The sequence below is a fragment of the Psammomys obesus genome, unplaced genomic scaffold (assembly GCF_907164565.1).
Source record: "Psammomys obesus unplaced genomic scaffold, mPsaObe1.curated_primary_1811, whole genome shotgun sequence".
NCBI lineage: Eukaryota > Metazoa > Chordata > Mammalia > Rodentia > Muridae > Psammomys > Psammomys obesus.
This window is the reverse complement of record NW_026590663.1, coordinates 2,635,586-2,659,016: the sequence shown is the minus strand read 5'-3', so window position 1 is coordinate 2,659,016 and position 23,431 is coordinate 2,635,586. Positions and strand designations below refer to the sequence as shown.

The 23,431-nt window shown below is 38.7% G+C and overlaps 1 protein-coding gene across 5 annotated transcripts in view; it reads right to left on the bottom strand.

Moving 5' to 3' along the window:
- The window catches only part of Ptprz1 (protein tyrosine phosphatase receptor type Z1), a 176,234-nt gene that overhangs the window by 67,779 nt on the left and 85,024 nt on the right, over positions 1-23,431 (bottom strand). For all 5 annotated transcript variants that reach the window (XM_055608131.1, XM_055608132.1, XM_055608133.1 and 2 more), the window contains exons 3-8: positions 21,538-21,717; positions 19,334-19,485; positions 17,083-17,178; positions 16,715-16,781; positions 6,828-6,985; positions 6,536-6,686 (exon numbers count right to left, since the gene is read on the bottom strand). In XM_055608131.1, coding sequence (XP_055464106.1) covers positions 6,536-6,686; positions 6,828-6,985; positions 16,715-16,781; positions 17,083-17,178; positions 19,334-19,485; positions 21,538-21,717 — 804 coding nt within the window. The remainder of the gene's footprint in view (positions 1-6,535; positions 6,687-6,827; positions 6,986-16,714; positions 16,782-17,082; positions 17,179-19,333; positions 19,486-21,537; positions 21,718-23,431) is intronic.

Sequence of the window (23,431 nt, the reverse complement as noted above, 5' to 3'; positions counted from 1 at the left end):
GTCTCTGACATGAACTCAATGTCTGGCTCTTTGATCACCTCCCCTTGAGGGGAGAGCAGCCTTACCAGGCCACACAGGAAGACAATACAGCCAGTCCTGAAGAGACCTGATAAGTTAGCATCAGATGGAAGGGGAGGAGGACCTCCCCTATCAGTAGACTTGGAAAGGGGATTGGGAGGGGTTGAGAGAGGTGGCTACAGCAGGGATACAAAGTGACTAAATGTAATTTATAAAATAAATAAAATTTAGAAAGGTAGCTTCTGCTAAATCCTTCCCAATCAGATAGTTCTATTAAATTCTTTGATTCTTAGAATCTACAATGTTTACTTTATTATGCTCAAATGTAGTGACTTTCTAAGAAATGGTAGCCTTATATCACAGTGGAAAAACAGTGCATTGACTTTCTGGTGGCATGAATACTGAGAGGTAGTTTTAAGTGTGAAAATAAATATGGCCTGGGTTTTAATCTCAGAGTGCACTTGGAAGCAGGGAGTTACATGCTTTGTCGAAAATACATGTTTCTGCGATGCATTTAGTAAGAGCAAGGTTCTGAGTATTTTTATGATTTTTTTTATCATTTTTTTGATGATGTTAGATATTTATAAAGGTAGAAGTGTAAATATACCTTGAATGTTCAAGACTGAGGAAAAGATCTTATAAATTTTCACTAATTAGTGGAATACTATATAACAGTTAAAATGCTTTATTAGAGATTCATTTAATATCACTATGTAAAATACCTACCATTGTGAGACATACTATGCTTTTAATTGAAGTGGAAAGCCTGAAAGGATAAAGTTTTCAGTGGTCATCACTGAGTGTGACATTAACAAGAATTTTTAGTGTCTTCTGTGAGTTTACTCATATTTTCTACTTTAATGGGAGAACCCATGTAATACTGTATTTTCAGATTAAAACTAATTTAAAAAAATCAAACTTGAATTTTACCCTCAAATGTTGTCAAATTCAGCTCCCAAAAGAAGAGAGATGGTGCATTCATTTTCAAAGAAACATCACAGGGATATGCTCAACAAGTGAAATAATAATAAATGCTTACTGAAATGCAAACCGTTGAGATAGAATAAGAATTGTCCCAGCTCTTAAACAAATGTCCCAATTCTAAAGGCTCCTGAGCCCCCCCTCCTCAATTGTAGAGATCAAGTAGCTCACGTTTTTTATAAGTTAAGTAAATGCAAAATATCATACAATGGGAATCTGTAAGATTACTATATAATTATCATTATATGCTAAATATAGACTTGTCAAATATAATAATAGTTTTAACTGAATAGTGACAGAGTTCAAATGAGGAAAGTGACTATGTTCACTTTCTCTTTTTCTCAGTCATCGAGGAAATGACTTCTAAATATTATTATGACACAGATACTGTTTTTTAAAATTAGAATCTTTCTCTGGAACTGTCTTTAATTGCGAATCAGGACTGCATGCTAGGCAGTTTTTTGAAGAACTTTGAGAATTTAAAAAATTTCAAAAAACTTGGTTTTGCCTTGTCTGGAAATGTAAAGCTGCCTGGTCCTTCTGTGCCTGTTGCCAAGAACAACTTGATCTTTGTAGCCCCAAAGGCGAAGGGGCAAGAGACCCTTAACCTATTCTTTAATTCACTCTTTGGTTTCTCACTTATCAAAAACTGAGAAGGCTGTACCTACAGGACAGGGGCTGTCCTTCATTCCATGCTACAAGTGACAGTGAGATGCGTAAGGAGGAAATCTACCAAGAAAGTGAGGCAGGTTCATAAATGGCTGAGAAGCAATGGAAAACAGCCTGACTTCAGGTAGAGGACCAGGACGACTCAGCAGAAAGGGCCACTTCCAGGGATGGAAAAGAGAAATGTGGAGTAAGGAAGTGAATTTTCGATAATGTCTCGTGTTAGAGCTAAACAACGTTCAACTGAATATTAGCTGCGTAAATGAGAGGACAGAACCGACAGAAATGGAATTTGCTAATAGGCTGATGCCACTGCCACCTCAGATCACATTTTTATCAGATCACATTTTTAGATATGAACTAAAGCTTTAAACTTATAAAGAAATTATAAATATAAATTATAAAACATCTATACACCATTTTTAAATTGGGTTACTTGACTTTTTGCTGTTTAACTTCTTTAGTTCTTTATATATACCGGATATGAGTCCTCTGTCAGATAAAGGGTTGGTGAAGATCCTTTCCCAATCTGTAGGCTGTTGTTTTTTTCTGATGACAGTGTCCTATGCTTTACAGAAGCTTTTCAGTTTCATGAGGTCCCATTTATTGATCGTTGCTCTTAGAGCCTGTGCTGTTGGTGTTCTGTTCAGGAAGTTGTCTCCTGTGACAATGAGTTCAAGGCTCTTCCCCACTTTTTCTTCTAAGAGGTTCAGTGTGTCCAGCTTTATGTTGAGGTCTTTGATCCACTTAGACTTTAGTTTTGTGCAGGGTGATAAATATGGATCTATTTGCAGTTTTCTACATGTAGACATCTAGTTAAACCAGCACCATTTGTTGAAAATACTGTCTTTTTTCCATTGTATGGTTTTGGCTTCTTTGTAAAAAATCAAGTATCCGTAGATGTGTGGATTTATTTCTGGGTCTTCTATTCGATTCCATTGATCCACCTTTCTTTTTCTATGTCAGTACCATGAAGATTTTACTACTATTGCTCTGTAGTATAGCTTGAGATCAGGTATGGAGGTATCTCCAGATGATCTGTTGTTGTACATGGTACATACTCACTTATGAGTGGATATTAGACATATAATATAGGATAAATATACTAAAATCTGTACACCTAAAGAAGCTAAGCAAGAAGGAAGACCTGGGTAAGAGGATGAATCCTCATTAAGAAAGGCAAATGGGATGGACATCGGAAGAGGGAGAAAACAGGAAACAGAAAATTAGCCTACCAAAGAGGGCCTCTACCAGCAGTGTATCAAAGCAGATGCTGAGACTCATAGCCAAACTTTGGGCAGCATGCAGGGAATCTTATGAAAGAAGGGGGAGATAGAAAGACCTGGAAGGGACAGGAGCTCCAGAAGGAGAGCCACAGAACCAAAAAAATCAGGGCACAAGAGTCTTTTCTGAGACTCATACTCCAACCAAGGACCATGCATGGAGATAACCTAGAACCCTTGCACAGATGTAGCCCATGACAGCTCAAAATCCAAGTAGGTACCCTAGCAATGGGAACAGGGACTGTCTCTGACATGAACTCAGTGGCTGGCTCTTTGATCACCTCCCCCTGATGGGGGAGCAGCCTTGCCAGGCCACATGGGAGGACAATACAGCCACTCCTGATGAGATCTGATAGACTAGGATCAGAGGGAAGGGGAGGAGGACCTCCCTTATCAATGGACTTGGGGAGGGGCATGGGAGGAGATGAGGGAAGGAGGGTGGGATTGGGAGGGGATGAGGGATGGGCTACAGCAGAGATACAAAGTGAATAAACTGTAATTTATAAAAAGTATGAATAAATTTTTTAAAAGCGAAAAAATAATTTAAAAAATATAAATTATGGAATTATAAATTGTAAATACATTTTATTTAAAAAAGAAAGAAAGAAAAGAAAATGAAAAAGAAAGGAAAAATGTAAAAAGGTGTTCATTATCTCCTCTGGCATCTTGGCAAACAGGAGCCCTCAGAGCAGGTAAAGCTGAGGAGGTGGGTATGGGAGAGGGTAGGATGATCTTCTGTACTTGATCCAAGGTAATTCTTCCACCGTGAAGAACCCGAGAACTACAGTAGGATGAAGGAAGGAGCTGAGACCCCACCAGGGAGACAGGACAAGGGGAAGGTCAAATGACCAGAGGACCACATCTCAGATCTCAAAGACACAAACTATAGTAAAAGCTAGTACTGGCTCCCAACCACCTTAGCTTAAGCTGAGGACATTATTACGCTCTAACCCCCGCCGAGTAACTGTCTAAGATGTGTGCAGCTGATAAGTGGCCTGTCCCCGAGGGATGCTGGGAGAAGCGTACCTATGAACAAGTGTACTGCCGAAAGAGGCTGTGGATGTACCTTTCTTTTGTATTGTAGAGTTCATTGTTTAAAATTTGCATCCCTCCAATTTGTATGAATGAGTCTATTTCCAACAGCCTCCCTTTCCTCGTTAGTTCATTATTTCGGAACAAAATCACAAATGTGTGATAATTCTTACTCTGGCCGTGATAGCAATGCTGCCACAGAGCCGTGGCATAGTGAGACAATGCACACGCAGCTGACAGGAGTAAGACTGAGGCCCACACGTGCCACCTGTGAAGAGCAAGCAGTGTGGAGACTGTACTGTCTCTGATGGACCTTAGAGTAAACGAGACCCTAAAAGATCAATACTTCTTAAAGGTTCGTGTTATTAAGGTCACTGATTTTTATAACGAAATTATATTTCTTTCAAAGTGTTATGCAAAGTAGAAATTGCTTTGGAAGGCTTTAAAGTCAGAGACGCCTGAGTTCAAATACTCACTTCACCCCTGTCTAGCTATGTAAACTGGGGCAAATCACTCAGTGTCAGCTTCCCAAGCCATGAAAATGGTTTTGGCCAGAATCACAAACTGGTTGAGGGGAGGCTTAAGGCCAACACTCTTTGGTTCAAGGCAAGGTGGTGTTACACAACAGTTGGTAGCCTCTGTTGTGTAGCCTATTGTTATAATTAACAAGTTAAGCCTGAAACTTAATTTTGGAAACTATGCTGCCCTACGCTAACTCGGAGCCGCACATGGGCTGCACACGGCACAGCTCAGAGCGTGTCTATACATCAGCATCACGTTTTTATTCCATGGAAGTCGAGTCCTTCAGACGCGCGGTGACTATTCAGTGAATTGAAGCTTCTGTTTAGCTCAGAATAAATGCAAAGAGATGAAGTGTGCAGCCACTGTCAGCACAGGTTTGGAGGCCGTGTGAGAGCCGTGCGCACCGGCCCTGCAGTAGTCTGGTTGCTACTGGGAAGCATCTGCTTGGGCATGTGCGCCGAGTCCACATGAGCATGATTTACCTTGAACTTCCTGGTTCTGGTGCCACCTGACGGTGCTCCCGTGCCTGGGACAGATTCAGACACAGTGGGGGTAAGGGTCCTGTAAGAGATGGTCTTCTGAGTAGAGGGCTTGTCTTGCTTGAGTTTCAGAGAACAAGAGTGGGCAAGAGTATGAAGACCGTGCGGAGGAACGTGCTGCTTGGAGAAAACACCTTCAGTGTGCCCTGTGGAAATGGGTGTCCGTGCTTCAGAGGACGGCTTCGAGTTTAGGGTGAGAGAAGCCTTGCTGAAGAAGGGTTGGCATCAGTATCCGTGAGCACAAACCAGGTCCTACATTAAGTGACCGACTACAATCTTATCCTTAAAGAACTGAGGATCTAAATGTGATTTTAAAGTCTAATGGAAAAAGCAATCATATTTTTATTTGGCTGTTTTGTCTACTGTATTTTTCAAGAGGAAGTGGTTTAGGTTCATTTTTATTTTTCTAACCAACTATCTATTATTCACTATAAAAAAACTATTAAACAATTTGTTATGACTATCCGAAATCACTTTTGCCAGGAATCCAATTTTAATTTAAATGCTACTGTCATATTAGATATAGTTATTTGAAACCACTGTCATGTTTTTTTTTTTGTCGGAGAACAAACAATTCTAAATATTATATTAAAGCAATAAAAGCATGAACATTAAAGATTAATTTAAAAGAAATTGATTATTAAATTAATATCATTCATGACAAAAATTCATGACAAAAAAGTGCAAGGCATAGATCAAAGAATGTAGTTTGGAAAATCTTAACTTCTCACAATAAAGGGTACTTCAACTATTTCTTCATGGATTACTACAGTCTGGTACAAACAGAAAGTAACAAGATGGAGAGACCTCTGTTTGTGTCCTCCGGCTTTGCCATGGTTTTTGACTCCTGTGTCAGCCACAAAAGGCACAGAACATATGCAGGGAACCCAAATACCCACCATGTTTTCTATTGGTTGGCAATGACAAAGTTATTTTCCTCCAAAGAAGGAAACTGAGAATGTTTTTGTTTATTAATAGTAATTCAGTATAATGTTGTCAATACCTATTGCACGCTTGATTTTTTCCCCTTGGAACTGGCAGCACAGGTGTGTGTACCATGACCTCATCTCAGGTTCAGTTTATGTTTTCATCTCTAGCTCAAACCCTTGATCACCCTTACCAGACATGACACCCTAGTATCTGACCACCTCAGCCTCTCATTCCCTTTTCTCTTACAGCTTTCAGTCCAGCAGACACTGTAAGATGAACTTGGAGTGTTTATGTGGCTATGTTGCTTATTGTTGTGTGACTTGGAAAACTTACTTCCATTTCTCAGCTCTTATTTTTTTTTCATATTGGAAGAATGGATTTTTCAAATTCTCATTTGTAGATATAGAAACTACAATTCAGGGAAGCTACATTGCCCGCCTAAAGCTACAAAAGTTAATTTAAATGTTTCAAAAACTGTAATTCTTGCGCGTTTTCCACCACTCCAAAATAACTATCTATACTGAGTCTTTGAAGGGCACAGAAAAATGATATTTCAATACATACCTGCTTCATGAATCTCTTCCTTTCCAGTATATGAGGAAAACACCTGCCTGGAAAACTTGTACTGTTGTTCTCGGAAATTGTTTTGTAAGTAATCCATCAACATGACATAGCCAGACTGTTGCATTGTGAGAACTTCACAAAATACAGCCAGCTGGAAAAAAGACCAACCCATTTAACAGTCTGCTTCAAAAGCTTCAGGAAATGCTTCAAAATGATACTCTGCAGCAAACCTACAAAACATTGCTTCTGCATTAGCTTCAAATTACTTCATTATGTGAACCTCCGAGATTACCTGGCTTTCAGAGATGCTAACTGTATCCTTAAAAATGATCCATTCAACGGTGTCTGTGCAGGGAGGAGATGTCAATGAGCCGTTGTAAATGTAATATTTGTCAGTGGAGTTTGGCAGAAGGTTCTGCGGGATGAACGGATCCAAGGCAGCCTGCTTCCCTGTGAAGTAATAATACACATCTCAGCTGGAATCCCAAAAGTGGCACTTAGTTATTCAAATCTGCTGTGAAACAAGGGCTCACTCTTACTTTAATAAATGATTTAGTACCACAAATTGTCTTAAATATACTTGATAGGTTGTTAGATGTCTTGCAATACAGTGCTGAAAAAATTCAGATAAAAAGATGAAGACATCTACAGTTACTTCAAAAGATATCAGCCATGTCTTCTGAAAAAAAACAAAACAAAACAAAACAAAACATTCCAGCCCATAATATTAAAAAAAATCCCTCTTCTGTCAAAGATTATTTTTAAAAGCCTACAGTAATGATTGGTTTAAGGGTAACTTAATGAAAACTTCCCCTAGAAATCAAGAACAAGACGACGGTGTCTCATATCATCATTTTTTTGTTTGCTATCAAACATGAAATGCTGGGTGAGCTGGCACATGGCGTAATCCCAGAGCCTGGGAAGCAGAGGAGAGGATCATGAGATGAAGGCCTATGTGGGGTACCTAGGTGACATAAAAAGGGAAGGACTGGGGAGAAAAGCTCTCAGGATTTATAGGAACTGATATCATCACAATTTGCAAACAGCCACATGGTTGTGCTACTATGGTTCAGGGAACATCACAGAAGAGGAGGCAGAAAGATTTTAAGAGCCAGAATACCAGGAAGTTGGTTGTGAAACGGGCTCCTAGAAATGGCTGCAAGAACAATATCAATGGACACATTAATGTGAACAAAGGAAAATTAAAAAAAAAATAATAAAAAACAACACAGGCAACCAATGATTGCTGGGAGATGAAAACTTTACCTCTCCCAGGGTTAGCTCCCTTGCTAGTTTTCCAGTAAAAAGTGATCAGCCCTGAAAGCCGTATACACAGAAACAATAAAAGTGTACTCAGCAGGTTGTATGTGTGTGTGTGTGTGTGTGTAATAGTAATAATTGAAGAACTTTAGAATGAAGAGGACATGGAATGGGCTAGTGGATATAAGGGAGAAGGTAAAGTGATATAATTCTATTTTGATTAAAGGGACACTGTCAATAGGACAAAGTAGCAGCCTACAGATTGGGAAAATATCTTCATCAACTCTACATCTGACAAAGGGCTAATCTCCAAAATATATAAAGAACTCAAGAAAGTATCACCAACAAACAAAATAATCCAATTAAAAATGGGGTACAGAGTTAAACAGAGAATTCTCAACAGAGGAATATCTAATGGCAGAAAAGCACTTAAAGAAATGTGCAAAGTCCTTAGTCATTGAGGAAATGCAAATCAAAACGACTCTGAGATTCCATCTTAGACCTGTCAGAATGGCTAAGATCAAAAACTCAAATGACAGCACATGCTGAAGAGGATGTGGAGAAAGGGGAACCCTCCTCCATTGCTGGTGGGAATGTAAACTTGTACAACCACTTTGGAAATCAATCTGACTCTTAGGAAATTGGCTCTACCTCAAGACCCAGCTACACCACTCCTGGGCGTATACAAAAAATATGCTTCACCAAATCATAAGGACATCTGCTAAGCTATGTTTACAGTGGCTTTACTTGTAATAGCCAGAAACTGAAAACATCCTAATTGTCCCTCAATCAAAGAATGGATAAAGAAATTGTGGTGCATTTACACAAATGGAATACTACTCAGCTATTAAAAACAAGGAAATCATGAAATTTGCAAACAAATGAATGGGACTGGAAAAGATCATCCTGAGTGAGTTAATCGAGACCCAGAAAGACACACTTGGTATGTACTCACTCATAAGTGGATATTAGCCATATAATACAGGATAACCATGCTACAGTCCACAGACCCAAAGAAACTAAGAAACAAGGAGGGAGAAAGGGCGGATGCTTAATCCCACTAGGAAAGGGAAATAAAATACACATCATAGATATTAGAAGTGGAGGGAGAGAGGGAACTGAGTGGGAGAGGGGGTGAAGAGGGGAACGTTGGGGGATCAGGTGTGGGGAGAATGGGGATGGGAAGTCACAGGCATGGGAGAGAGAAGAAAAACTGGTGTTGGGTATCTGTGAGGCAAGCTGGAGACCTGGGAGGAGAGGCTTTGGGGAAGAATGGGGTGACCCTAGCAACGACTCCTAGCAGCCGGGGATACCGAGACTGAAGTGGCCACATCATGTAACTAGGCAGGACTTTCAGTGGAGGAAGAGGACACCAACATACCACAAAACTCTCCATCCCAAATTTGTCCTGCCTTCAAGATTTTCAGAGATAAAAGATGGAACAGAGATTCAGGGAATGGCCAACCAATGACTGGCCCAACTTGAGACCCACCCAATGGGAGAGAGCCAACTCCTGAGACTATTCATGATGCTCTGTTCTCCTTGCAGACAGGAACCTAGCATAACTGTCAACTGAGAGACTTCATCCAGCAGATAATGGAAACAGATGCAGGGACCCACAGCCAAACATTAGAAAGAACTCAGGGAGTCTTGTGGAAGAGTTGGGGGAAGGATTGAGGGAGTTGGAGGGGTAAGGGACACCACGAAAGACCTACATAACCAATTAACCTGGGCCCATGGGGCCTCATAGAGGACTGAAGCACCAACCAAAGAACATACATAGACTAGTCCTAGGCACCCTACACATAGGAAGCTGATGGGCTGCTTGATCCTCAAGTAGATCCCCTAACAATTGGAACAGGGGCTGTCTCTGACTTGGACTCTGTTGCCTCCCTCTGGATCCTATTTGCCTAGCAGGACTGCCTTGTCCTGACTCGGTGAAAGAGGAGGCACTTAGTTCGGATGTGACTTGAGGTGCCAGGGTGTGTTGGTACCTGGCAGATGGGGAGAGAGTGTGAAAGGGGCATGGAGGAAGTGGGTGGGAGGGTGGTACTGGGAGGAGAGGAGAAAGTGGAGTTGCGATTGGGATGTAAAATGAGCAAATAAATAAATTGAAGAAAAAATTTTAAAGTAGGCTTTCTAAACAGTGCTCAAAATGGCTATCACTCCCACAGCAATTACAAAAAGAATTGTAGAGTAGTCACTCTGAAAAAAATTTTTTTTTAAGAAAGTAGGAGACAGAGGAAACTCTTGGAAAAGTAATTAGGTGATTGTTGTTGGGGAAAATGGAAAATAAGAAAGCCAAAGTGTGTTTGAGCCAGCATTCCTGAGATTTTGGATTCTTTGTAATTTCAAAATGAATACCATTGGATGCTCCTTTTTTTCTTTGATCCACTGTTTGCATATATTAGGACATTTACATTCTTTTAAAATTTTGGTATGTGGTGAAGCACAACAAAATACTATTAATTACAGTTAGGAAAATTCAGCTGTAGTAGACAAAGACCTCAAGTATTGTGAAAAGAATAAATAATAAAACATTACTATTATGGGAATAAGCATGTATTGTATTCTGAATAAACTCTTGTCTCTTAAGAAATGCTTTAAAGAGAAAAAAGAAAGAAGAATTAAAGGCACAAACAAAATTACACTGATAAGAATTTGTAAGGAAAGGAAATTAAGTAAGCTTATCTGCAGATGAAGAACATTTATTATGTTCATAGACAATGTAGAGCAATTTGCTGTATTTAAAGAGTCTTTTTTTCATTTAAATTTAATATAACTTTTACCCAATACCACATTCATGTGCTTCAAAATAAAAATGGATTAAACATGTATATTGAGAAACATTTTAAAAGACTATTCAGTTTAATTCATGAATTTAGTAAAGTCATTGTACAAAACGCCAATACAAAAAAATCAATTGTATTTGTACATCAGTTTTAATCAACAAAAATTATTTTTCGTAACACGATTTTTCCTTTATTCCTTTTCTTTAAAATTTTTATGTGATATGTTTTGATCATATTCTTTTCCTCCTTCCTCCAACTCCTAGATTTTTCCTCCCCTCCTACCTACACTTTCAACTTCATGTTCTTTCTCCTTCTTCAAAAACAAACAAACAAAACCCCAAACTAAGCCAAAACAACAAAAAGCACAAAACAACAAACAAGCAAATAAAACTGAAGTCTGTTTTGTGTTGGCCAACTAATCCTAGTGTGGGCCCTGCCCTGGAGCATGGTTGATATGCCCAGTGTCACTCCATTGAAGAAAACTGAGATTCTGTTTCTCAGAAGCTATCAATAGCAAAACAAACATGGTTTAAAGTAGCAACAAATATATAATACAAATAGAACTGTTAATGCTGTATGAACTATTTATACTGTAATATATTCTAGAGAGAATGAAAAAAAAAAAAGAACACTTTTTAAAAAGGTAGAAAGGACCACATCCTGGGTTTTGAAAATTCAATATTGTGGTAGGGACTAATTTCCCCACAAGTTCAATGAACTCTTATTAAAAAAAAGTCTCAAAAGGGTGTGTGTGTATGTGTGTGTGTGTGTGTGTACTGTCTGAGTATATGCATTTGTTTGTTGTTGATATTTTTTGTGTGTTTAAAACAGGGTCTCACTATGTAGCTCTGACTGTCCTGAAACTCACTATGTAGAGCAGAGCTGGGACTAAAGGTTTGCTCCGCTATCTATCACGTCTATCTGTTAACTGGAATGCTGACTGTAAAGTTTAATAAAATACGGAGCTTATAAATCAAATAATCTTGAACAATAAAAAGTTAAAGAAATATCATTGACAACTCGGAAGTCTTGCTGATCATATGTGGTTGTGGAAACCATGAGAGTAACACACTTTGCAGATATAGATATAAAAAAATGGAGAATAGGGACCCACACATATATGATCACTTGATTTATAGCTGAAATAGTTGCAGTGTAGAATTAATGGACTTTTCAACAAGCAGTACTGTATTGATCAGCCTTGAGAAAACAAGTGACTTTCAACTACTTATTCCATCCACCCATCCATCCATCTATCCATCCATCCATCCATCCATCCATCCATCCATCCATCCATGCCTTTCTCCCTCCATTTCACTCATTGGGTGGTAAGGACACAGTACTTCAAGCATGGCAAGTATGTGTTACACCCTCACCTCTAATTCTGTGTTTTGGATTACAAATACTAACCAATTCTAGATGGATTAGAAGTGTCTTCACTTTTAGAAGACAGCACGGAAAATTATCTTCATGTAGGTAGCTTAAAATTTCCGCTGAATTTTTAAAATTACATGTGAAAGTAGTAATGATACAAACTTTAGGGATGCTATGATCAAGAAGATTAAAAAGTTACTATTTAGGGGTGAGGATGTAGTTCACTTGTTAGGGTGCTTTCCTAGAACATATGAGACCCTAGGTTTGATCCCAAGCACCAAATAAAACCAGTGTGGCAGTGTGTACTTATAATCCCAGCACTGGGAAAGTAGAGTCAAGAGGATCAGAAGTCCAAACTCATCCTAAGAGGCACAGTGGTTTTGACGTCACTCTGGGCTTCATGAGGCCCTGTCTCAAAGAAAAGAATCATTATTAAGACAGCCCACTAAAGAACAGAAAACGTGCTGTGAATATACTATGCACACACAGATTTATATTTATGTACAGGTGGATCCTGTATTTATTTGTGTATGTGTATTCTTGTTCATGAACTTGCATACAGATGAGAAAACCCCCATGCAATCATGGGTACATTTTAATTTTGTATCTTTCAACAGCGCTTGTCAAGAGCACTATCTTGTCCATCCAGCTCTTTCTGCCCGTACTCATATGGGCAGTGATTTGTACTTCCCCATCTTTCTTACTCCCCAGTCCAATGCATGTCTTTTGTCCTATCCGGGAGACTTAGTTCATTACACAGTAGTTCCTGAAGCTAATTTAGTCCATGTGAAGTGACACCTTATTGGAACAACCCAAGGAGTTTTACAAAACACCAATGCAGACTTTCCATCATTGGAAAGAGAACTTCCAGGAGCGGAGCTTGTCCACAAACATTCTCAAACCTATCTCCAGACGATGCATGCACGTAGTCAAGGTTAAAAACCAGGGAAAAGGAGGTGTTTTCAAGACTTTTCACCTTCCTGATCACATTGCTCATGGTATTATTAATAACTAAAATTAGAGCCCATTGCTTACAGTTTGAGCTAAAGGCTAAATCTTACAAACAGAAATCCATTTGATTGCATTACGCTTTCTCTGGAGCAAATAAAATCTGATCTTAACCCATTAGAAAGTTTACATTTTGTTTGGCTTAATGAACTAGTGATATCTGTGATGCATCCAATATAAAAATGAGATTGTTGGAGTTCACTGCCAAACGAGGACTGAGAAAAGCCCAGTGGGCTTCAACTCTACACAAAGAACTATAGGTAACCGAGGAAAGCTGGGAGCAGGAGAGATGGCTTCCCCGGGGACAAGCATGCCAACTGGCTGGCCAGTACCAAACAGTCAAGCCTGAAAACACACATACAGGTGCTATTATATGCACAGAATAGGTTGCATTTAAGAAAAAAATATATACATACACATACATATAAATACACATATACATATATGCATGAAATAACAGTGGGAAAAGAAGCCATGGATTTTATGTCTTACATGGAGGAGTATTTGGGAGGGTTCAGAGGGAGAAAATAGAAGGGAGAAATTAAATTAAATTGTAATCTCAAAAATGAAACAGATGATTTTCAGAGTTCAGATTTCAATTCAAATTCTCAGGAAATTATCAGGACTTTCTTGTTAATCTGTGGGTATTTTCTAGTTTCGGGTTCCCATTTTTAAGGCTTGATTTTGTGTGTGTGTGTGTGTGTGTGTGTGTGTGTGTATCATAAATTGACTGCAATTGTTTTATTTTTTACTAAAGATAAAATTTCTTTTACGTGTACCTTATGGAAATGTGATTGTGATATATGCTAATTAAGTAAAGAGGCAGAAATTGATGCCCTGCTACCCGGGAGAAGACAAATTGGATGCCAGATGATCTAGAGGCAGGGCAAAGAAGACAAAGTTTCGAGGTCTCTGTGGAGATGTGAAGCACGGAATTTTCTTGGCACATGGACAAACATTATAGGTAAAGAAGGCTAAGAAGAAAAGGAAGAAAGAAATTTTATTTTCCTTAATACAGAATCTACTCTTCCTTTTCTGAACCTCAGTAACAAGCATATTTCCTTGCTGAGGGGTTAAATGTTCACACAGTTTGTTACAGCATGTTTGTCCTAAAATTCTGTCCTAGATGTTTCACAGATCTTTCAATTATGTTCTGCCGCTATCTACTGAGAAATCTAGACTATGGTGATATTTTGTGACCTGGAAAATAATCATAAATTTCATCTGAATAACTTCATAAGAGAGACCTCACCTGGGCCAACAGTACTCCACCTCAACCACCAATCCCTCAAACACAGAGGATTAATTAAACAACTTGCTAGATAGGTCCATGGGGAGATTGTCAATGAGAGGAGAAAAGATGAGGGAGAGAGACCTGAGGTATCTGAGGCCCACAGTACAGCCAATAACACGGGAGTGTTGCTGAGGACTTAAAACCAACTCTTACAGCAATGGCCCAGGGGGCGGCCCTCAAGGCTTCTTGCGAGGATCTTTAAAGACACAGATCCCTGGGCCTGACTGAGCAAGCAGCATAATCATGATGAGACCTTTCATTTGAGAATCACTGGTAACACTACATGAATTTTTTCCTCCTTTGCAGTTGCAAAGATTTCACGAATACTTCTCTTTTCTGTCTGTTCTGCTTGAAGAATATTAATATTTTGTCATTGTATCACTTCAAAGTCTCCACCTTTTCCTCCGTCTACAGATACAACACTGTCTAACAGACTCGCTATGGTGAAAAGAAAATAAGAAAGGACAGGTTCTCAAAGAGAAATGAGGTTTGTCTTTTAGAGCAAAATGGAGGAGATGAGCAAGCAGTCCATGTTAAAGTGAGATTTTATATTCTGAATGATGTTTGTGGTATTAAGTTGCTCACAACTCTCCTTACATGTAGAACGTGGCTCAGGGTTTGGAAATCTGAGTGCAGCCCAAGAGTCTCTTTTCTAAGGGTAAGAACTGCTTTCCGTTTTTAAAATTCCCTATAGTAGTAGCTTAGCAGCCCAAATTAGAATTCCTTAGTTTACTGTACTTTAGGGGATGTTCTAGACTCCAAAAGAAAATAGAGAAGGTTCTATAACTAAACAAGCGTAGTTAGTAGTCTGAGTCCCCTGTCCCATGAGCAGATGCAAAACACAGGAACATACTAGGTTTAGATTTTATACACCCTTAAGGAAGTGTTGAAATTTAGCTTGGTTCCCTTCCTTCAGTTGGATAGAATCCATGTTCTGATTTATTGAGAGAAAATTAAGTGTGGCTTATGGTATTCAGTGTTGAATTCTGCTTCTAGGGGAACTGAGGGGACAGTCAGCTGGATCTTGCTTTTGATTACAGGAGAAGGGGTAGAGAAGGCTTCTCCTCTGAAGGAGTCCACACATTCCTGACTTCTGAAAAGTTCGGTCAGTTCTGATCCTCAAATGTAAGTGGACAAAGATGAAGCAACCCCAGTTGGGCTTTTGCTTTCAAGAAAAGGATCTATGTGGAAGCTTGTTTGTGGCTTCAGATCTGGTGGCTTTCCAGAGAGGAAAAATTTACATTTTGTTGATAACCAGGGGAGGAGTAATATTGTTTATACTAAAAGTAAAATAGCAAGCACAGGTTTTGAGTCTGCGACCAAAGCTGTCAAAGGCATTTGCTGTGACAGAGGGCAAGATCATAGGCATCGATCAGGCAGAGTAATACAAAGTACATTCCATCCTGCTCTATGTAAGCATGCACCTTTTTGCAGGCATCTGACCTTTTCGAAATACTCATCTACCAAGAAAACCACCAGTGAATAGATGTCCATTTTAGTAAATTTCCCGTTTTCATTTCATAGTTTGATATTCTGTAAAGTTAATTGGTTTCATATAGTCTTTAAGGTGAGGTACAGTCCAGAACCAGAGTAGATGAATGTTTTAAAAGCATAGCACATTAAGAATTCATTGACAGACTACCAGACTTCTTTTTACATTGGTATCACATAATTTAAAACTTTAATTAAGCAATTACTGATGTATTTATTTGAGATAGAACCCCTCCGCGTAACCCTGACGGGCTGCCCTGGAACTTGACACGTACAGTGAGACAGCCTTGAGCTCACGGAGATCCACCTGCCTTTGATTCCCAAGTGCTAGGGCTACGGCACGTGTCACAGTGCCCAAGTTCTCAAAGCTGTTATGGCACCAAAGTCTCGCATCGATGGTTCTTTTCTTAGTGGGAGATGTCTGAAGCAGTCAAGTATGTGAAGTGAGATACCGTCATTTTTAAAGACACCGTCCTTTCCATCTTTCACAAGAGACTTTGTCACACTTCAGATACTCACAGGTATGCCAATCTCAATTTTTTTTTATTTTTTATTTTTTTAATTTTATTTTTTTCTTATCAGTTACATTTTTTTTAACTCTGTATCCCAGCTGTATCCCGCTCCCTCATTCCCTCCCACTCCCACCCTCCTTCCCTCATCTCCACCCTGCCCCTTTCCAAGTCCTATGATGGGGGGGGGACCTCTTCCCCATTCATCTGATCCTGTTTTATCAGGTATCTTCAGGACTGACTGCAAAGTCCTCCTCTGTGGCCTAATATATGGATATAACCTAGAACCTCTGCTCAGATGTAGCCTGGGTAGCTCAGTAACCAATTGGTTTCCCATAATAAAGGGAACAGGGACTATTTCTAACAGGAACTCAATGGCTGGCTCTTTGACCTCCCCACCCCCCAAGGGAGGAGCAGTCCTGTTAGGCCAATCTCAATCTTAATGGCTTACCGAAACGACTAACACTCTCGATTCCATCAATAATGGCTTTGTAATCCAAATTTTCTTCAATTCCAACCTGTTAAAGAAGAACAGCATTATAAAAACAGGATCCAACAATTGACCAACTGCTCAATAAAAATTCCCAATTGAGTATAAAGAGTAGTATGCCCCAAACACTTTTTTTTCCCAACAGCAAGGTAAAAAAAAAAAAAAAAAAAGCAAATAAAAATCAGGAAACTATACATTTTACACTACGAAAAAAATACATGGACAATTGGACAATGTCATGATTTATAATCACTGAGTTAGAGCACTTTTCTCTGGTAGTTCCTACGATTTAAAAAGAGATTAGTTGCAAGCCTATGCATAATAATTACCTCGAATAAGATGGATAAAGCCCTTAACCTCCCTTTTCCTTTAACTGCTTCCTCAAAACTTGAAAATCGGTCCACATCAAAGCAGTACACTTGCATCTGTGGATGAAATGATGACAGTATTAGGAGCATATCACAAAAGCTAGTGAAGGGACAGGACAGAGAATCCGACTAATTCGGCAAATTCTACTGAAAAATTCTACAGATGATACGGTTCTATATTTTCTGTGTTTTCCAAACAACTTCTCAATTACAGATATACTTAAATAAGTTTGCTATCATTTGCATCCTTGGACTTAGAAGGAAATACAGAATCTTCCCTAACAAAGCATGTACTACCAGGAGAATAGCAGCAGCCATTACAGTAACGATCCATCAAGTAATCACTGAATGTACAAATTAACAAAGGCTCTTTTAACTATTTTGGCTTGAATTCTACAGACCTGGAGCTCCCTGTTTCTTGCGTGAACATTCCTTTCTTGATGGCCCATTGTTACAGTTTTGGGTATTATCATGGTGTACTTACTGCTCTTCCACTGAAATCCTAAAGGAGTCTGCTTGTATCTAAAAATGGCGTGTTTTAATCTTCCTATTGTAACTTCTCCTGCTGTGAAGCTAGCTCTGTGTCTGCTCCACTCTAGATGCTCAGGTTGAATACAGGTTGTATTCAAGCTTTTCATGTGTTCCTTGCTTATGGGTTTAAACCCAGGTAGCGTCAGTATATGAAGGTAGAACTCAGGCAAGAGTAGGAAGCCTCTGAGAACACTCAAGGACCACTAGTGGAAAGCACCATGTTCAGCAGGATGGTAGTGGCAATGATGTGCCACCAATGCCTTCTCAGAGACGGTACCTCAGCTGACCTCTGACGGACAAATAGCTTTAAACAAGTTAAAAACAGAAGGTTTTTTGTGGGGGTGTCTCGTAGTTCTACAGAAGTACCCTGGAAAGGTGCACACAAAGAAAGTAATAGCATGGAAACTGAAAGTCATTTTCTGTGATGTCAGAGGATCATTGTAAGGAAAGGGTAGGGAGAAGCAGGCAGTGGTCACACCAAAGAGCATGGGAAGTCACCAGTGACCCTTAGGAAACAGTCATAAGGATGGACTAAGGATAGGAGTGGAGACAGAGTGAAGGAAGATTAAAGAGACACTAATAGATTGACATTTAGTGTGCTATGAGAAAATAATGGTGGTAGAACTCATTATACATATAATTTGTAAAAAGAATTCAGAAGACTCATTTATAGGATGTGGGAGACAAAGAAAGAAAGAGAAAAAGAAAGAAAGGAAGGAGTGAAGAAAAGGAAGAAAGGAAGGAAGGAGGAAGGAAATAAGGAAGAAAGGAAATAGGAAGGAAGGAAACTAAGAAGGAAGGAAAGGTTCTAGGAAGCTCCTTTGAGGTCCTGTTTGCCCAACTGATGACAAACACTTCTAAAGATTTATTTACTTTTATGTGTATGTGTGTTTTGTCTGCATGTCTGTCCCTGCACCATGCACACATGTATATCTGGTGAGACTGAGAAGGCCAGCAAAAGGCATCAGATCTCCTGGAACTAGAGTTACACATGATTCTGAGACTCCTTGTGTGTGGATGCTGGGGACTAAACCTCAGTCCTCTGCAAGGGCAACAAATGCTCTAACTACTACATTAACTCTTTTGACTTGATTTATGATTATTTTTAATTATGTGCTTATATATGTGTCTATGTGGAGTGTGTGCAGGTGGGTGCAGGTGCTACAGTCTGAACCACAAAACAAACTACTTCCCAGAAAGCTTAATACTTTTGAGACACATACAAAAATGTTTATTTATATACATTATTTATCATACTTATAACTCTCTCCTAGTTTTAAAGATGCGATTTTTCTCATTTTTTAGAGTTTTCGTTCTGTATTTAATGTAATCATGGATTACACATCAGATTTTTTTCTTATTTTTAATTAAAGGAGTTAACTGAAAGTATTTGCTCTACATTGATGACATCATCCCTTTTATTATTTTATTCATTCAATTCCTCATCTGTGTTTATTGATTAGTTAGTAAGTGGCAATTTGAGTTTCTAGACATAGAAGAGTAAAGATGGGTTGTAGGCTCATTGAGTTTACAGTCTTGGAGGGGAAAATGTATTGATCAAGTCGTTGAAACACAAATGTATGTTCCAAATTCTGAATTACACAGGAAGTCAAATTCTATGCGAGAGGTAAATCTCAAAGATGCAGATGATAAGCATGAAAGCGGCAGGCTGCTTCCTTACCTCAAGCGGGAACTTCTGTCCTTCTAAACTGTGCTCTGATCCTTCAGAAGACACATTGCATTTTCCCCAGTGAAAAGTTATTTTGCTTGCCTTGAATATCTTTTCTGAAAGTCCTCCACTGAGATAGTAGTCATTAGTGAGATTTATTTCCACTAAAGTAAAAAAACAAAAACAAAACCAAACCAGGATATTATATCTAAGCTTCTGAAAAACCAAAATTATGAATTTTAACTGAATCTCCTTCTACTTAAATACATGATAAAACTCACGTGACAAATTTAAGAGTTTTAAGGTCATTTGGATTTCTACTTTGCCCTCATACTAACATACTTAATGCATCTTACTGCCGCAAATCAAGGACACTGAAGTAGTGACCACTGTTGGACTCTGCAGCCAGCCTGCTTAATCTATTTGGTTCACTGAGATTGCTATTCCTCCAAGGCTCTGTTGCCTCAGATGCTTGATGATAATGATGGGACATAATAAAGTCAGAAGAGATGTCCAGAAAGAAAGTCTTTCCTGGGGAGAGCTCTCCTGTTTCACCGATAGCCTGCTTCTGCCCACCTCCCCCCTTTTGTTCTATCTAATCCCTACATTCTGCCCAGACATCAGCTGCTTCCACAATTGTCTTAGGCAAACAGTTGGGAAGCCTCATCATAGAAGAGGATTTTGCCATTCCATATTTGAACCTGCAGCGTCCACCATTAGAACCCGGAAACTTCCCCAAGTTCCCAGAGGACTTTACTGGTTGTATTTTTACAGTAGAAGGACAATGATTCTCTTGAGAGCCTAGTGCAAGATTATGATGTCTCAGTCAGATTTAAGTAGTCCTTCGTCTGCTAATCAGAAATCACAGTTGACGGAGGCATCAGTGATTAAACCGCACACCCCGGCTAGCCAGCTAGTGTTATAAGTTTTCATTGATTGTGATAAGAATGTCAAGTCCAGTGTCAATAATGAAAACAGTGGCAGTCAACATCTATCATTTATGAAGTACCGGTATGATATGAATTGCTTTATGCTTCTTAGCTACTTGATTCTCACATAAACTTTGGGAGCAAAAACCACTGCAATCTCTATTGCAGATAAGGCAACTGAGTCACAGGAAAGTTAAGTGGCCTCCTCCAAGATTTGCACTGTCATTTGAATGACCACTGATAAACCCAAACAGAGTGACTGTGAGGGACAAGTACTTAACCATTAGACCCTAAAAGAAACAAGGCAGAGATTGTGTGTTAAAAGCACACACTCACAAAAATTGTATTAAATTGTCAAGATTTGGAACAACTTATTTTTATTATTTGAATTATAGTGTAACACACTAACATTTCTTGGCTACTCATTTAAAAAATATTAAATGTTTATCAGGCACAAATAGAGAAAAATTATTACTCTCCCAGAATATGCAGTGTAATTATTACATTTATTAGTTATATTATCTAAATATGAAATATAGAAATTTATTCACTGGAAAACCACGCTAATAGATCTGCTATTATAATTTTGATTTTTAAAATTCTTCCAAAGATGTACATTTGCAAGAATTTGTTTATACCATTGTCTATACCATTCCCTGACAATGTGTTATGTTAATTTCAAAACAAAATAGCCAAAATGAAAAAATGTCTCATTTGAAAATTATTGTATCTATATATGGTTCATCAAAGTTTTCTTGAATTTTTAGAAGTTACATTTTTGCATGTTTTGAAAAAAAAAGATTATCTCATAAAAGCCACTTATATAAGTACCGCCTTCAGGATGGACTATAATTTTAAATTTCCCAAATAAAAGGACTATTGATTTGTTTTTAAATTTTAATTATAAGTGATTATCTTATCATATTCAAATATTGATTGCAGCATGAAGCTGAACATCCAAGACCAAAATCCAATGCCCAAGATATGGAAATCCTGACCAAGTGTCTGAGTTACAATTTCACTGGCTATAATTTCATTATCTTTCTCATATTGTCAACTGGGAAGACCACTCTCATCACACAAAGAGAAAACACAACATGGTGATACTGTTTGTTATGCTTTTGGTACAAATTTTCCAAATGTTGACTAAAGGCTGAGTCCGTTCCATTTGGCTTAGTCTACCATCAGCTTCTGTTCTGTTCCTAGCATACTGTTCAAAGGAAATGTGTCTCATGTAAAAACATTCTCAGTAAGAAAACCGTCAAAGGCAAAAGACAAGGATGTTACCTGTTTTCCCAGTGTTGTGAATGAACGTGTCTTCCAAAGATGCTTTTTCCCAGCCCTGAAATTTCAGTTTCTTAAGATTCACATTGACTTGTGTAAGATCTTCATCAATATTAATAGGAGACTGCTTTGGGCTATTACATATTGGATATTTCTTTCCCCAGTTTTTTTGATTTAGTGCACCTACAAAAAAGAAAGCACAAGGGAGTTGGTTTGTTACATTACAATGTAAAAACTAAGATTTGGCATTATCAAATAATATATTACACACAAATAGATTAGAATGTTAGAAAATGTTGGCATTATCTTTAAAGTAAGTCATTCAATAATTATGCCTCAATTACAGGCTGGATTCTAAGTACTTCAACATCTCTCACATAACAAGGAGAGTATGGTATAGACTGGAGTTGCACCAAAAGATGTATTTACTTAACATTTCCTAAAATCCCAATTATGTAAACTATTGCCTCACCCATACACCTACCAAATGCAGGGTTGATTGATAGCTTGTTTTGGTTGTTGCCTTTTCCAAATTTTCAGAAAGCCAAGGTGCTACATAAGGTAGGCTGTCTTGCCCAGCCTCCAGATTGAAAGGTCAGGCAGGAGAAGGTGATTCTTCCATCTTTAGCAACTCAGATAAGATAGACCTTTTCAGACCCAAGGTCACTCTTATCAACAAATGACTTGTCTTGGTTTCCATCTATTCAAGTTTTATTTATGAAAACATAATCATCAAGCTATCCTTGTACTACCTGGCCATATAATCAGTCCTTACTACATTAACTACATAACTATATAACTACATTAAACCAAAACACCCTATCAAGATTTCCACGTAGAGAATTGTCATCTCTCCCACAATGTGAACAGCCCTCTGAACCAAAGGTAGCCTACACTGCCTTTGCTTTACTCCCACCTGGAAACATACATCACTTCCCACATTCACTGTATGAACGCTAAGAATGGACACTTTTTTTAACCTAAGGTTTCATTCAAATGCTCCTCCTCAGCTTTTCTGCCGTTATCACAGAAAGCGGGAACATAGTTTCGGTAGATACAATTTTGAAAGCTTTTCTTCCTGAAATGAGTCTGGGTGAATTCATATCACAAGAATTTTGGGATATCCCAAGTAAACACTGGCCCAACCCCAGCCTACAGCACCCTTTCCTGGTGATTCGAGGAATGACATGACGCAGCTAACAGCGATGTAAGCTGCATTGAAGGACCAGCTACAGTGTATCAAAGCTAATTTGCAAAACATCCCTGGAAAGAAAGGATCTTTAGTCACACCACGATACTGCCTCTGAAGTCGTGGAGAAAGCAGATAATACCTCACTGTGAGACTTCCATGAAAATCAATAGGTGCTAAAGACAAACTCTTGATGCTGGCTATGTTCCTAGAAAGTAGTTGAGCACAGTGTGTTTTGAATATGTACGGTGATGCATATTTTGGCTTCTAGGAACAGGTTTACTGATTTCGGTGATGATATATTGGGTTCACTGGTAAGACTCTTGGGAATGAGGATAAGGAAATGCTGCTTATTTTACTAACGTCAGTGTAAAAGAAGCAGAGAGAGGGTTGTAGCATGAGTCAATAGGGTCTTTTTCACGGCTCACATTTCACAATAATAGTACAATAAACTCACTTTGGAAGGGTTGCATAGCCCCAATTTATAAACCATAAAATTTTAAGCCTCAGACAACACTGCATGTGACTTTGAAGCTGACTCTGGTGTGTTGCTTTTCATCATCACTCTGGCTTGAATCATAGCATATCCAAATTTTTCCAATGTTTAAATTTTTTATTTTATTAATTAATTTATTTTTTATTAATTACAGTTTATTCACTCTGTATCCCAGCTGTAGCCCCCTCCCAATCCCCTCCCAATCCCCTCCC